Genomic DNA, 16970 nt, shown 5'->3' with positions numbered 1-16970 from the left:
TTAGTCCATACAGATTCATTTTAGTTATCTTCCTATTGGCAGTGTTTGACATAGTTCATAACTCCCTCTTCCTGTAAAATTTTTCTTTACTTGTCTTCTAGCACACTGCACTCTCCTTGTTTTTCCCTTACTAACACTCCTGTTCCTACTCCATGGTGGATTTCTTCTCATTTCTCCAAAGCCTAGGTGTTTGAGTTCCCCAGGCTTAGGCCTTGGATCTCTTCTCTACCCTCACTCCCTTGGTGATCTTATTCTCTTATGGCTTTAAAGATATTGTCTATGCAGACAACTCACAAATTTGTATCTCCAGTTGCTTCTCAAATTTCAGTCTTGTATATGCAACATCTTGAACTCTCTGGATTTCTGCTAGAGATTTCAGATTTGTAACATGTCCAAAACTAAACTTCTGATCTTTACTACTCCCTCACCTGTTCCTCCCAAGTCCTCCTCATCTCAACAAATGGGCGCTCCATCCTCTCAGTTCTTCAGTATAAGTTTATAACGTATAAAGGAACGTAATTATTGTTGAAGTCAATAAAGATTGTTCTTTAGGATTTAAACTACTTTATTTACGACTTTATTGTTACCTATTAAATCTATATACTTATTATGGAATCATCAAGGTTTTGACACCCATTTTGTGGACCCCATTTTTTACACCTATTTTATTCTTTACTTTTAGCAAGCTATTGAGGAGAAAAAGGGTATATCTGGATATAGTTACACCCAAGAAGAGCTAGAAAGAGTATCCGCCCTGAAGAGTGAAGTTGATGAAGTGAAAGGACGAACACTGGATGACATGTCTGAAATGGTGATTACACAGGCTTTGTTTGTTTATTTGTTTTATGGTCTACCTCTGAGGCAGATATTTTGTGTTCTGTTTTCAGTGAAGCATTCAAATTTTCATTTCTGCACAATGTTTTCTTTACATTCTTTCACCTTTTTCCATTCTAATGAGGTTGTAAAGAGGTTGTTCAATTTTGTGGTTTTTGAAGTGTGTAAAAGTTACATAGCATTGGGAATTACCTGGCAGTCTAGTGGCTAGGACTCTGTGCTTCCATTGCAGGAGGCTCGGGTTCGGTCCCTGGTCAGGGAACTAAGATCCCGCATGCTGCACAGCTCAGCCAAAAAAAAAAAGTTACATGGTATTAAAGAAATATTTAAGATAAAAAACAAGTTTCCCCAAATCATGCTACTTAAATTAATACAATTATTTCATTTTTGTGTATGTCCTTAGTATCTTTCTGTATTCAGGACTGCTATTCAGCCAGAATGCACGGATACAGCTTCATCAGGCATTAAAATGTTGAAATCTTTCACTACTTATTGGTAAATAGCTGCTGCCCCAAACTCTCAGAGTACCCACCTCCACCTGTCTTGTCCACATTGGTCCCAGAACCCTCTGGATTTCACCACATTCTAACTCCTATAAAGATGAACATTTAGTACAGCAGAGGCCTCCAAGACCCTGTTCATCTCTATGGCTGGTGTCCATTCTGATTGGTCATTACTTATGCCTTTTGGGTTATTAATTATCTTGAATATCACTTCGTCTATGTTTATGTGTATTTTATATAACCTACATAATTGTATACTTTTTACATAATACAAAGCTGTATAAAGGCAACTTTGTAATTTGTTTTAGTTATTCAGTGCTAGATTGTAAATATTTTCCCATAATGGTTTGCAGTTTTAATAATTGACATTTTGAAGAGTTAAATGATATTCCTTCTTATTGAGGAATCAGTACTTACTAAATGACTTCCCCATTGTTTGACATTGAAGTAATTTATAGTTTTTTTCACTCATATATAACACTTCAATAAATACCTTTATGGTATTTTTGTTCTTTTGAGTTCTTTTCTTAGATGTCATATATTTTGTTTAAATGACAGGTGAAAAAACTAAATTCTCTGGTATCTGAAAAGAAATCAGCTCTAGCTCCAGTTATAAAAGAACTACGACAATTGCGTCAGAAATGTCAAGTAAGTGAATTTAATTTTGTGATACTTTTTTTTTAACATCTTTATTGGAGTATAATTGCTTTACAATGGTGTGTTAGTTTCTACTTTATAACAAAGTGAATCAGCTATACATATATCCCCATATCTCCTCCCTCTTGCATCTCCCTCCCACCCTCCCTGTCCCACCCCCCTAGGTGGTAATTTTGTGATACTTTTAATACTCTCTCTTGTTCAGCTGTATTAGTTAGAATCCCAAATATTTTACTTGGGTAATTTCTGGAAATAAATTATTATTTTTTATATGATTCTGCAGAAGAGAATAATAATGTGACCTACAACAGTTTTTGTTTAATTTATGCTGTTTGTTTTGTCATAAATTTTGGGCGGGGGCAGGGGAGGAGAGGAAGAAGGAGAAGGAGAGGAAGGAGTTTAAGCTAAAATCACAAGTGCAGCCAAATGAGATTTTTGCTTTAAATCATACTCATGTCAGAGTTATGAAGTCACATTCTTCTGTGGCCAGGTAAAAGTTCAGAGTCTGCCAACGAGTGGTGACAAATTAATGTTAGATTAATGAACTTGCTTTGCTAGGGAGCAGGATGGGGGGCAAACCATGATGGCTTATGATTAAGTGATGAAATACAGTTACTTGGAAGCTAATTCCAGGCACTGCTTTAAAGATAAACTGTGAGAAGGTAAATGCCCTCCACAAATCCAGATAAGGTGGCCTTCGCCGTTTGTCCTTAACAATTGTTATTTTATCGTTCTCCACGTAGTAATTTTAGGTTTGAATGTGAGCTGTACTGCATGTGCCTAAGGATGGAACTATAAAACTCTTCATGAATGCCATCTATCAGAGTTAGAGAAGCAGAGTGAGAAATCACATGGACTTTGAAATCAGATGGATATTGTTTCCTTTTTTATAGAAAATGCCATGGAGTCTGAGACAGGTTGAGTGACTTATCCAAAGAGAGAAGTAGGAAGTGAGAGAGTTGGGGCTTGACTCTAGCAGCTCTAGCATCTTATTTTAAATCTCCTGCTTATTTCATTATACACTCCTGCTGCCACGAAAGAAATGGAAGAGACAAGTCCCTGTTCTCTGGGGTTCATACTGTCATAGGTGAGAGGGAACAAACACATGAGGAAATTAGGAAAAATAAAAGATAACCCAACCTAAGAACAATATAGAAAAAATATAATCAGCATCATATACTTAACTGATAAGGAAAAGGGAAGGAAATGAAGGAAATAAGGAAATGAAATGATTGTCAGGAAAGGAAGATTTCAGAATGGAGATTTTTTTTTTTTTTTTTGCGGTACGCTGGCCTCTCACTGTTGTGGCCTCTCCCATTGCGGAGCACAGGCTCCAGACGCGCAGGCTCAGCGGCCATGGCTCACGGGCCCAGCTGCTTCGTGGCATGAGGGATCTTCCCGGACCGGGGAATGAACCCGCATCCCCTGCATCGGCAGGCGGACTCTCAACCACTGCGCCACCAGGGAAGCCCCCAGAAAGGAGATTTTTGAGCAGGGTTTTCAGATTGAGGACATCAAGGATTGTTTTCATGGGTTCGTTCTAAAGAATTGATTTTCTTAATGCTTTTCTTGAGTCAGCAACTTACAGACAAAAGGGAACACTTATATGTATTTCTGGTGATGGTAAAATTTCTCCCTAATGGTAAAAGTAAAATATATAATAAAATAAAATATAGTAAAATAAATCTGTTTGTAAATACAGGCATACTTCATTTTATTACATTTTTTTACAAATTAAAGGTTTGTAGCAACCCTGTGTCAAGTAAGTCTGTCAGTGCCATTTTTCCAACAACATTTGCTTACTTCGTGTCTCTGTGTCACATTTTGGTAACTCTTGCAATATTTCAAACTTTTTCTTTATTATATATTTGTTATGGTAATCTGTACTCAGTGATCTTTGATGTTACTATTGCAAAAAGATTGACTTGCTGAAGACTCAGATGGTGGTTAGCATTTTTTAGCAATAAAATATTTTAAAATATATACATTTTTAGACGTAATGCTATTACACACTTAATAGACTACAGTATAGTGTAAACATAAGTTTTATATGTACTGGGAAACCAAAAAATTCATGTGATTCGCTTTATTGCAATATTCACTTTTTTGCAGTGATCTGGGGCAGAACCCACAATATCTCTAAGGTATGCCTGTAGTTCTTTTATTAAGTCCATTTACATTTTAAATGAAGAGTTTTATTGAAAGGATATTTAGAACATTAAAGGAAATATGCTGTTTTGGAAATCCAAGGATCAGAACTATAGTCTCTCTGGAGCAGGTAGAGGTACTATACTTCTCTGCCGAGCATTTTGGCTCAGGGAAGCTTCAGGAACCTTAGCAGGAGCTTGTGGATAATGATGATGAATGTGATAGTAATAGCATTTATCAAGTGCTTTCTGTGTGCCAGGCACTGTTACATTACTCATTCAGGCCTCGTAACCACCCAGTTAGATAAACCACCCTTTACACAGATGAGCAAATAAAGGTACAGAGGGGTAAAGGACTTGCCCAAGGTTACACAGCTGGTAAATGGCAGAGCCAAGTTCTTCATACTCATACTACACCAATAACATGGCTCAGTGAATCACTCTGTATTGGCTTCTCACTGTGCCTGCCACCAGCTGTGTGTCTGCCTATGTTTCTTTTCTCCATCTTTTAGTTTCTCCCCATTCTTTGGATTGGCATACTTGTAACCTTAGCTCGCTTATGGCTCCTCATTGTTCATATCTCACACTGTAGCCTTTCTCTCTACATATATGTTGACGTTTTCACTATAACTGCCCTGTTTTCTCTGCCTTTTCTAATTTAACCTCCTGGTGCAGCTCCTCTCTTTTGGGGGCAGTTTTCCACACCAGACTACCTCGGAGATTACTGGCTATCCTTGGGTCAGACCGAGGATCCATCCTTAGTGTAACCGGCTATGCTTGTGGGTAAGGATCAGAAGAAAGGAGGGTGATATGGTACTAAATATGGCTGCCTAGAGAATTTTCCTTCTGGAGAGGCTATGGGTACTTTGGGTACTTTACTTCAGGGGTCCCCAACCCCTGGGCTCTGGACTGGTACTGGTCTGTGGCCTGTTAGGAACCGGGCCACAGAGAAGGAGGTGAGCAGCAGGCAGGCGAATGAAGCTTCATCTGCCGCGCCCTATTGCTCCCCATCGCTGGCATTACTGCCTGAACCATCCCCCACCCTGCCCTGGTCCGTGGTAAAATTGTCTTCCTCAAAACTGGTCCCTGGTGCCAAAAAGGTTGGGGACTGCTGTTTAACATCTTTACTACACCACCCATTATCCTATTATTAACAGCTGAACAGTGTTCATCTTTGCATTTTATCCTTGTCCTCTTATATATACTTTTTCTACATGGTTGGAATGGTAGTATACATTGCGTTTAATTACTTTAAGGTTCTATTCAGTTAATATATTTCCCTTGTTTGCCATAGTCTTTATAATTATTCTTTTCAACAAATAAAAGTGACATCAAGTGCCTTTCGATAGCCTAAGTTAGAGGGAATGAGGTCCCAAACTAGTGTTGGTGGAAGGAATGGACAAGAAGGAATAGATCTGAATGGTATATGGAAGAACACTAATTACAGACAAGGGAACAAGAGATAGCAAGATAATTTTGAGGTTTGAAACCACTAACAGTGCAGATTAGGGATGAGGAAGAGCTAGTTTTGGTGGTAGCAGTGGACGAAGAAGAGGAGAAATGATGAATTTCTTATAGACACTTCAAAGTTAATATCCAGCAAGAGTTCAGGAGAAGATATCGGGGCTCAAGTTGAAGTGTGTAATCATCTGCCTAGATGTGATGTTTGATCATAGCTCAGGAGAAGATGCAGTTACCGAAAAGAGCATGGAGTAAGACTAGATGAAGTCTGAGAAGACTTCAGGAAAGACCCTCTTGGGTTTTGGTTTAATACTATATGATGCAAATGAAATTACTTCGTGTACTTAGAGTTTATTTTTGTTTTTTGTGTTTGGGGTTCTTTTTTGCCACAACACGCAGCTTGTGGGATCTTAGCTCCCTGACCCTGGGTGGACCCTCAGCAGTGAAAGCGTGGAGTCCTAACCACTGGACCACCAGGGAATTCTCTATTTTGGGAGTTAAAAAAAATTTGCTATTAAGGTCCTTACAGTAATATCTACCAGAGTTGTGAGTGTCTGGTTTATAGAACCACGTTTAGGACAATGTAGTTGTTCAATAAACATTTGTTGACTTTATTAACAGAACATTTTTAAAAGTATTTTAAAAATCAAGTATAAATATAAGTGGCAAGAATCATCTAGAGCTAGAAGCAGACCTCTACAGAATTATATAAATAATTATTATTGAGCCCTCACAGTGTTCTCTTAATGCTTTCTCATTCATGCATTTAATATTCACAACTATAAAATATTTTCAGATTGTCCTTAGATAAGGAAATTGAAGCTTAGAGAAGTCAAATAACTTATTTAAGATGACTTAAGTGTTGGCACAAGAACTCAAACTGCAGTCTCTGTGAGTTCAAAGCCTTCTTCCTCTATATTGTGCCATTCTGCTTCACACTTGTTAATTCTTTTGAAATATATTGATAATTTATTAGTTCAGTAAAAGAACCATTTAATGTATGAAACTAAAGTGTGCCATCTGTCAGTCTTGGGCCATTTAGTGCATATGTCACATAGATTTAGGATAAGCTTTATCCTAAATGTCAGCAGGTGAAAAGCAAAGGGTACCAATTGTGCTAATTACAGGGAGACAATATGGATAGAATGATTTAAGAACATGGGCTAGAGAATCAGGCAGACCCTAGATAACCTTGGGTAGATGACTTCATCTCTATAAACTTCAGTTTCCTCACCTGTAAACTACTCCCTTCTTAATAGGGTGGTTGTAAAATTAAATAACACATATAAGGTACTTTGCAACAGCAATGACTAATACATAAGGACTTTTAAAAAAGGTATTTATCATTATAACTATTAAAAAATGGTTTTAAAGGAAGGAATACTATTGCTTTTCAACTAAATTGTTTTCTAAGTAAAATCATATACCAGATCTTTAATTCTGCAAAGTCATTTATTATAGGGACTTCCCTCGTGGTGCAGTGGTTAGGAATCTGCCTGCCAATGCAGGGGACAGGGGTTCGAGCCCTGGTCTGGGGAGATTCCCACATGCCACAGAGCAACTAAGCCCGTGCACCACAACTACTGAGCCAGTGCTCTAGAGCCTGTGAGCCACAACTACTGAGCCCACGTGCCACAACTACTGAAGCCCACACACCTAGAGCCCGTGCTCCACAACAAAAGAAGCCACAGCAATGAGAAGCCTGCGCACCGCAACAGAGTAGCCCCTGCTCGCTGCAACTAGAGAAAGACCGCGTGCAGCAACGAAGACCCAGCCAAAAATAAATAAAAAATAAATAAATAAATTAGAAAAAAGTCATTTATTATAATAATGTAACCAGAACCTGCAGTTCATTTTTATACAATTTAACTAGGTTTCTCTGTATGTCAAGTACTTCCTGCCTCTTCCATTACAAAGAAATATAGCTGTCTCACTACTATTCTCAAATAATACAACTCTCCAGTTCTTAACACATTCATCAAGTCAAGGGGCGCCTAGGTCCTCTAAGCATTTTCATCTCTGTCTTCTGCCATGTTGAAAAGTAATGGGTACCGAGTTTCAGTTTTAGAAGATGAAAAGAGTTCTGGAGATGGATGGTGGTGATGGTTGCACAGCAGTGTGAAGGTACTTAATGCCACTGAACTGCACACTTAAAAATGGTTTAAGTAATAATTTTTATTTTATGTATATTTTACCATAATTTAAAAAATCTAAGAGTATAGAACTTGCCCACATTTTCATTAACTTTTTAGTTTTTTTCAATGTTTGAATTCAGTGCAGTTGGTGAGTCCTTGATGCTCATTTTGCTTAGCTCCATGTGTTAATCTCCCACATCCATGTATAGTTCTTTTTTTTTTTCGCTGCATTGGGTCTTCGTTGCTGTGCACGGGCTTTCTCTAGTTGCGCCGAGCCGGGGCTACTCTTCATTGCGGTGCGTGGGCTTTTCATTGCAGTGGCTTCTCTTGTTGGGGAGCACAGGATCTAGGCGCGCAGGCTTCAGTAGTTGTGGAGCGTGGGCTCAGTAGTTGTGACTTGCGGGCTCTAGAGCGCAGGCTCGGTAGTTGTGGTGCACGGGCTTAGTTGCTCCGCGGCACGTGGCATCTTCCCGGACCACGGATCGAACCCATGTCCCCTGCATTGGCAGGCAGATTCCTAACCACTGCACCACCAGGGAAGTCCCTATAGTTCTATTTTTACCCAGAAAACTTTTGTAATAAAAAGTATACTGAAAAAACAAGCTGCTTCATTGACTTTAAGCTGTTGCCAAATATTAACTGAAATTCATAATTGTTCTCTGCTTTGAATAGTGTTTATTTTTAACTTGTGTAAGTATATTTAACACTCAAAACTACACAGATGTATTATCCTATTGTTAAAGTGCAGGAGTTCTTAAAAATACTTTATACTTCTTGTTTTCATGGACAACTCTCAAATATTTAGGAAATTTTATAGTGAAGTGTTAGTACATTTCCATTCTTTTTATTTGCATTGTGTTATAAATTTGAATATTCATAACTGTTTGAAAATTGTTTGAAAATCTCAAGACTTTGAAAATCACAACTTATATTTATCTAAATCTTTTATAATTATCTAGAGTTAGATAGCATCTTGAAAATCTTCATGTTTGTTTTTTTAGATGCCGTTCCATAAATTATAAATTTATATGTAATTAAATGACATAATACATATAATTGCTAATATATGGGAAAAAGCTAAAATACTTGTTTTAGAGTATATATACAATGTGGTAATTATTGATTTCACTGAAATATTTCTTGTTGATTGCTTTTTCTTATAGAAGTAAAACCATGCTCTTGGCCAGAATTCAAACTGTAAGGAATTGGTTAAGGGAAAGAATAGAAATTATTTCTCTCTCTACACTCCACCCCTAGCATACTCCCCAGAAATAATAACTGATAACAGTTCCTTATATATTTTCCAGAAATTTTCTGAAAATTCATGAATGGATAATTATTTATTGGCTACCTGAAGTTTGATCTCCACACCTTTGTTCTTACTCTCTAAAAAAAACAAAAGCTTTTTTTTTGGTGGGGTGCCAGAAGTCAACTCTGAGTGATACTAATGTTTGCTTCCTCTTGTTTGCATTTGCCTGCTATACTTTTGCCCATCTTTTGCTTTCAGCTTTTAAAAATTTACCTTGTTTTAGGTGTGTCTCTGAGTAGATCTTGAACTGTGTTTTGTGTTGTGACATAATCTGAAAGGTTTATTTTAATAAATAAGTTTAGCCAATTCATATTTATTGATATGTAGACATATTTGGTCTTTGTGCATTTTATGTTTTGCTTCTGACTTTAAATCCTATAAAAATAAATTCCTCTGTTCATTCTCTGTGTCTGTGTCTCTCATATTTTCTGGCTCTGGTTTTGCTCTACTGGTTATATCTGTAATGCCACCATTAATCATCCATTTCTGTTGATAGTATGTATTAATCCCCACTATGAGTAGGGATGAAATTGGTATTTTTCCTCTAACTTCTCCTTCCCTTTGCTTTAGCACCTAATTTTGGTCATTTGTATTGTCTTTCTTACTGTTTGCCTTTATACTTGTAATATGCTTATACTATGACTTGATTCATCAGGTTTAAATTATATCTTTTGACATTCCCCCATCCATCCCCAGCAATTAAAAATTGAGGAAGCTGGCTTATTCATTCTACCTTCCACCTTCTTTTCCCCTTCCCCTCCCTGCAGGTTTTATGGTATCGTGTCTACACTGTCAGGGCATATAACATTTATGTTCTGTTCTATTACCCTAGTTCCCACTTTTGTCTTTAGTATTATACCTGTACTTGTCAGATTCAGTGCTCATTAACAATCCTCTCACTGCCCATTTTCCTACTTTTTATTGTCTCTCATTTGTTTTCTAGTAGAGTCCTCAAAGCTTAGTAGAGCAATATTACCGGATGAGTTCTTGCAAATCTAGAATTTGTTGCCTTAAATATTTCAACAACTGCTTGATTGAGCATAAAAGCCCTTACATCATGCTTTCTTTCCTTGAGGATTTTTAAAGTGTAGCTCCACAGTCTTTGAGAGTTAAGTGTGGCCATGGAGAGAGCTGAGGCCAACATAATTTTTTTAGTGACCTTATCCGGAAAAGAATGTATTTTCCAGTTGTTGAGTGCTGGGTTCTCCATGTGTTTGTCAGATCAAGCTTCTTAAATGTGTTGTTCAAAACTTCCTGGTGAATGGGGACTTGTGGTGTAATGAGTATAGAGTTTCAGTTTTGCAAGGTGAAAAGAGTTCTGGAGATTGGTTGCACAATAACGTGAATGTTTTTAATACAGCTGAACTGTAGCCTTAAAAATGGTTAAAATGGTAAATTTTATGTGTATTTTACCACAATTTAAAGATTCCTGGTTTTTAAAAAAAACACTTAAAATTATTCATTTTATCATTATTTTATGACTCTTTATTCCTTGCAGTGCTTTTTGTCTAGGAGCCTTATTTTGTCTGCTGTTAACGTAAGTGTGGCAGCTTTCTTAGGATTAGTGTTGCTTGGTATGTCTTTTTATTTGTTCACTTTCAGCTTTCTACATCCTTATTTTTGTCCTATATAAGTCTCATAAATAGCATATAGTTGGATTTTGTGTGGATATAGTTTCTTACATCCAGTTTGAGAATCTTTTTTTAAGAAAATTTTTATTGGAGTATAGTTGCTTTACAGTGTGAGAATCTGTCTTTTAATTGGTGAGTTTAGTCCCATTTACTCTTATTATTGATACATTGGAATTTATTTCTATTTTGTACATCCTATGTACTGTGCTTTTCTATGTTTCTTTTCCTCTTTCTGCCCTCCGTTGCACCAATCCTGTTTTCTTTATATTCTTTTTTCCCTTTATTTCCCTTTCTATCTTCTTCTATTCTGATATTGTTTACTCTTAAATTTTTAACATATTTTTCCTGCCTAAAGTTAATCAGCTGAACAATTGTTAATCTCCTGAACAATACAGGAACCTCAGAATAATTTAACACCCTCTCCTGCCTTACACATGTGTTGTTATCCTGTGGTATTTTATTTCCATTTTATTTCTTCATCTCTAAAAGTGGTTGTCATGGTGGTCATTACTGTTATAATTACTACTTCGTACAGTCATTTCCTGTTTAGATTTACCCACATATTTAGCAGTTCTCACCATTGCTTCATGTACTTTATTCCTTACTTCTGGATTCAGTTTCCTTCTTCCTAAAATGAAATTTCCTTGCTTTATTTTCTTTTCTTTTAGTAGTTCTCTTAGTAAAGAATCATTGCCAAAAGTAAACCATCTTTGTTTTTCTTCTTAAATAGTGACTTGGTCAGAAAAAAAAATTATTTTCATTGCTTTCTGCTTTCTCTTGTTGTGTTGAGGGATCTGCTATCGGTTTAATTCTCATTTCTTTTTAGATAATGTCTTCCCTATATATAGTTTTAATTTTTGTTATAGTCACTAGTTTGTTTTATTATTTAGATTCCACAGAAAAGTAATATTGTACAGTATTTGTCTTTCTCTTTCTGACTTATTTCACTAAGCAGAGTACCCTCCAAGTTCATCCACGTTGTTGTAAATGGCAAAATTTCATTCTTTTTAATGGATGAGTAGTATTCTATTGTGTGTGTGTGTGTGTGTGTGTGTGTGTATGTGTATATATATATATATATATATATACCACGTCTTCTTTTTCCATTCGTCTCTTGATTGACACTTAGGTTGCTTCCATGTCTTGGCTATTGTAAATAATGCTGCTATGAACATTGGGATGCATATATCTTTTCAAATTAATGTTTTCATTTTCCTTGGTTATATACTCAGGAGTGGAATTGCTGGATCATGTGGTAGTTCTATTTTTAGTTTTTTGAGGAACCTCCATACTGTTTTCCACAGTGGCTGCACCAATTTACATTCTCATCAAAAATGTACAAAGGTTCCCTTTTCTCCACATCCTTACCAATATTTGTTATTTGTGGTCTTTTTTGATAATAGCCATTCTGACAGGTGTGAGGTGATATCTCATTGTGGGTTTGATTTGTATTTCGCTGATGATTAATGATATTGAGCATGTTTTCATGTTCCTGTTGGCCATCTGTATATTTTCTTTGGAAAAACGTCTTTTCAGGTCTTCTGCCCATTTTTTAACTGGTTTTTTTTTTTTTTTTGAGTTATATGAGCTGTTTATATATTTTGGATATTAACCTCTTATTAATGATATCATTTGTAAATGTTTTCTCCCATTCAGTAGGTTATCTTCCATTTTGTCCATGGTTTCCTCTGCTATGGAAAAGCTTTTAAGTTTAATTAGGTCCCATTGGTTTATTTTTGCTTTTGTTTCCTTTGTTTTAGGAGACAGACCCAAAAAATATGGCTGTGATTTAGGTCAAAGAGTGTTCTGCCTATGTTTTCTTCTGGGAGTTTTATGGTTTTTTACATTTAGGTTTTTAATCCATTTTGAGTTTATTTTTCTTATTAGTTTTTTTTTGTTTTAACATCTTTATTGAGTAAAATTACTTTACAACGGTGTGTTAATTTCTGCTGTGTAACAAAGTAAATCAGCTATACATATATGTATATCCCCATTTCTCCTCCCTCCCACCCTCCCTATCCCACCCCTCTAGGTGGTCACAAAGCACCGAGCTGATCTCCCTGTGCTATGTGGCTGCTTCCCACTAGCTATCTATTTTACATTTGGTAGTGTATATATGTCCATGCCACTCTCTCACTTCGTCCCAGCTTACCCTTCCCCCTCCCCATGTCCTCAAGTCCATTCCCTACATCTGCATCTTTATTCCTGTCCTGCCCCTAGGTTCTTCACAACGTTTTTTTTTTTTTTTTCAGATTCTATATATATGTGTTAGCATATGGTATTTGTTTTTCTCTTTCTGACTTACTTCACTCTGTATGACAGACTCTAGGTCCATCCACCTCATTACAAATAACTAAATTTCATTTCTTTTATGACTGAGTAGTATTCCATTATATATATGTGCCACATCTTCTTTATCCATTCATCTGTTGATGGACACTTAAGTTGCTTCCATGTCCTGGCTATTGTAAATAGTGCTGCAATGAACATTGTGGTACATGACTGCTTTTGAATTATGGTTTTCTCAGGGTATATGCCCAGTAGTGGGATTGCTGGGTCATATGGTAGTTCTATTTTTAGTTTTTTAAGGAACCTCCATACTGTTCTCCATAGTGGCTGTATCAATTTACATTCCCGCCAACAGTGCAAGAGGGTTCCCTTTTCCATTTTGAGTTTATTTTTGTACATGGTGTGAGGAAATGTTCCAATTTCATTCCTTTACACTTAGCTGTCCAGTTTTCCCATCACCACTTATTGCAGAGACTGTCTTTTCTCAATTGTATATTCTTGTCTCCTTTGTCATAGATTAGTTGGTCATAAGTGTGTGGGTTTATTTCTGGGCTCTCTATTCTGTTCCATTGATCTATGTGTCTGTTTTTGTTGCCAGTACCATACTATTTTGATTACCATAGTTTTGTAGTATAGTCTGAAGTCAGGGAGTATGATACCTCCATCTCTATTCTACTTTCTGAAGATTGTTTTGGCTATTCAGGGTCTTTTGTGTTTCCATACAAGTTTTTAAATTATTTGTTCTAGTTGTGTGAAAAGTAACATTGGTATTTTGATAGGGATTGCCTTAAATCTGTAGACGGTTTTAATATTTTTGTCTTTGGTGTTGTCCAGTTTCACTGCCATGATCTAAGTATAGATTTAGTTTTATCTGCTCTGCTGGAATATGTGCTTTTTTGTCTCCCATTAATTCTGGAAAAATTCTACATGATATCTTCAAATATTCTCTCCCCTGGTCTTTCTAGTCTGTTCTTCAGCAACTCCTGTTAGATATATGTTAGACGTATTTATTCTGTTCCCTGTTGTTTAACCTCATTTTCATATTTTCATCTCTTTGTCTCTCTCTGTGATGAATTTTGGATAATTTCTTCAGCTCTGTTTTTTAGTTCATTCTTTCATCTCCTGAGCCAATCTTATGTTTATGTCACCTACTTAGTTTTTAATTTCAGTGACTTTTTTTTTTCGTTTTTGTCTATTTTTACTCACTGTGCCTTTTTTTAGTCTTTTATTTTCAGTTCCTCCTTTATAACTTTAATTATTTTAAGCATACTTATTTAATAGACTTTCTTCTAGTATTCGAAGTTCCTGGAGGTATAGTCCTGCTGTGTGTTTTATATCTTCTGATTCTCACTCATGATGGATTGATTGTTCCTTATATATTTATACTTTTGGATTGTGAGTTTATCTTTAGTAGGGTTTTGTCTCTTGAGTCCTGGCAGCTAAGATGGAGGGTGTGTCCCTCCAGAGTGGTTTTGCTGTTGTTCTGCCAGGTGTTTTAGGACTATCACAAGCTTGGAGCTAATTTGAGTTAATGTCTCAGCTTGGGAGTTCTTAGACCACGTAGGTAGGGTAAATCCAAATCCCAAACCTGCCTGAGGACAGACTCCTTTTTTCCATCCTCCTCTGAAGTAGCATAACTGCATTTACTGATCAGTTTGGCCATAAAACTCACAAACAAAAAAAGGCTTTCATATACTATAGTATCTTCATCTCACTGACAGGCCCAGCAGCTACCCAAGTACACAGCCTCTGTTGCCCCTTCTCATGTCAACCATGAGAGCCTTAGATGTCTGTAGGTCACTTTGATTCACAAAAGCCATGGCTCCTTTTTCCCACCAGTCTTTTATACTGTGCTAGTCACCCCAAACCAGATGCAGTCCCACACAGCAGAAGCACCACACAATATTACCCATTTATGTTAACTCTCCAGTTCCCAAGGAAACTGTGCTGTGTGAAACCATTCCCAGTCTGGCCTGAATCAATCCAGGCCTGGTGTTAACCCTTTATTCACAGGTTTCTAGGTCTTTTGCCCTGCCTGGAGATAATAATCATTCTGTTATCAAGATTGGCTCCCAACTCCTTCACCAAGTGTAGCCATAGGCTGTCATCCTTTGTTTCTAGTCCTGGTAATTCCTTTTACTTCCTTGAGAGTTCAGTTAGCTCTGGATCTGAAAGGATGTTTGCCCTGCCTTATCAAGCATTTGTTGATACTTTTAGCATTTCCAGGTGTCGGTAGAAGAAGATTTTCAAATTATCAGTTTCAAAATATTATGTTAGAAGAAAGTGTGAAACTATTCAAATAGCCTGAATTCAAATTCTAACACGTCTTTCCAGCAGTACAATCTTTTACAAGATACTTGTCCTTGCACGATGTGGGGATATTAATACCTACCTCAAGAGGTCGTTTTGAGACTTAGTTATTGTTAAAGATAAAGCTCAAACACCCTTAACATGGTTTACAAAGTTCTGATCAGGCCTCTGCCAAAGTCTTCAGCCTCTTCTCACATTTCCCAGACATGCTCCAGTATAATAAACTACTTATATGTCCTAAATTGTCCTTCTTCTCTCTAGTTCCAAGTCCAAGACTTCATACATAGTGTTCCTTTTTTTATGAACATTCTCCTCCTCTTGTCCCTTCTAACTATGCTTACTAATCCTTCGTACCTCAGCTTAGATATCAATTTCTCCAGCAGGTTGTCCGCACTGATCCCCAAGCCTGGGTTAGGTCCAGTGAGCGTCCCATGTGCTCCTATAACACCTTGCATTCATCCATCATAGCACTCAGCCTGTTTACTTGTCTGAGCATTACTTGAGGGGAAGGATTTTTGGCTGTTTTGCTCACTGTTTTATTCCCAGCTTCTAACAGAGAGCCTGGCACACAGCTTAATACATGGCAGCTATTGTTTTTATCAGCACCTTCATCTGTCATAATTCTCAAATGTCTGATTGTTGTATAAATAACTCGTAAGTATGCCAAGAAGCTTAGAGTTAAGTTACAAGACTGACAAGGGCATGTATTGTTTCAGAGCCACATTTTAGGCCTTTGTTTTTTACTTATTCAATTAATTACCCTTTTCATACTAGGAATTAACCCAGGAGTGTGATGAAAAGAAATCCCAGTATGATAGCTGTGCAGCAGGCCTTGAAAGTAATCGGTCCAAATTAGAACAGGTAAGAAGACAGTTTTTATTTTAACAACTTAGCAGAAACTGCCTGTATATGCGTATTTTCACTACCAATGTCAAAAGATTCCCAAATCTTTACTGAGTCTGTCTCCTAAGCTGCAGAGATTTTTATTTCTTCAAACTTGATGTGTACATACTAAATTCTCCATCTACACCCCTACTGCCAGAGTCCAGGCCCCCTAGACTCGCACTGTAACCTCCCACCTACTCTCCCCTTCCACGCTTGCCTTCCTAAGGTTTATTCTCCATAGAGCAGCCAAAGAAACCTATACAGCAGTTAGGCTACCCTCCACTGGCTTCCTGTTGCACTTAAAATCTAACTTCAGAACTGTGGTCTATAAGGCCCTACCTGCTTCCATGAACTTCATATCCACGTGCTCTACTCCTCACCCACAGGGCCCCAGCCACACTGGCCGCCTTCTTGTACTTCAAACAGGCCAAGCTTGTTTTCACCTTGGGGGTTTTGCATGTATTCTTCTCTCTCTGGGATACTCTACCACCAACTATTTGCCTTGATCTCTCCTTTTCACCTTTTAGGTCTCACCCTAAATGTCACATCCTCCTAGAGGTCTTCTCTGATCACCTAATATTGCCCACTCAGTCACCCTATCACATTCCACTGCAGAATTTTCTTCATGGCACTTTTTCCCATCTGAAACTACCTTCATTACATGTTTCCTTGTTTATGTCTGTTTCCTCTACTTGAATGAGAGCAGGGACCTGTCTTGTTCACTCCTCTGTCCCCAGCACCTAGCACAGAGCTGGGCACACAGTAGGTACTTAATAAATAACTAAACTTATAGGTTGTAGAGCGATATG

At 37.3% G+C, this 16970-nt stretch overlaps 1 protein-coding gene across 13 annotated transcripts in view; it reads left to right on the top strand.

The window, feature by feature from the left end:
- Window positions 1–16970, top strand: part of IFT81 (intraflagellar transport 81) — a 140652-nt gene that overhangs the window by 113739 nt on the left and 9943 nt on the right. For 12 of the 13 annotated variants that reach the window (XM_030860290.3, XM_060283151.2, XM_030860291.3 and 9 more), the window contains 3 exons: window positions 683–811; window positions 1896–1985; window positions 16051–16137. In XM_030860290.3, coding sequence (XP_030716150.1) covers window positions 683–811; window positions 1896–1985; window positions 16051–16137 — 306 coding nt within the window. Of the gene's footprint in view, window positions 1–682; window positions 816–1895; window positions 1986–16050; window positions 16138–16970 lie in introns of those variants that run through there. The other variant, XR_011376676.1, reaches the window with a different exon arrangement.

Source organism: Globicephala melas, chromosome 13 (assembly GCF_963455315.2).
Source record: "Globicephala melas chromosome 13, mGloMel1.2, whole genome shotgun sequence".
Lineage (NCBI taxonomy): Eukaryota > Metazoa > Chordata > Mammalia > Artiodactyla > Delphinidae > Globicephala > Globicephala melas.
Note: the sequence above shows the minus strand (reverse complement) of the source record. Positions and strands in the feature narration are given on the sequence as shown.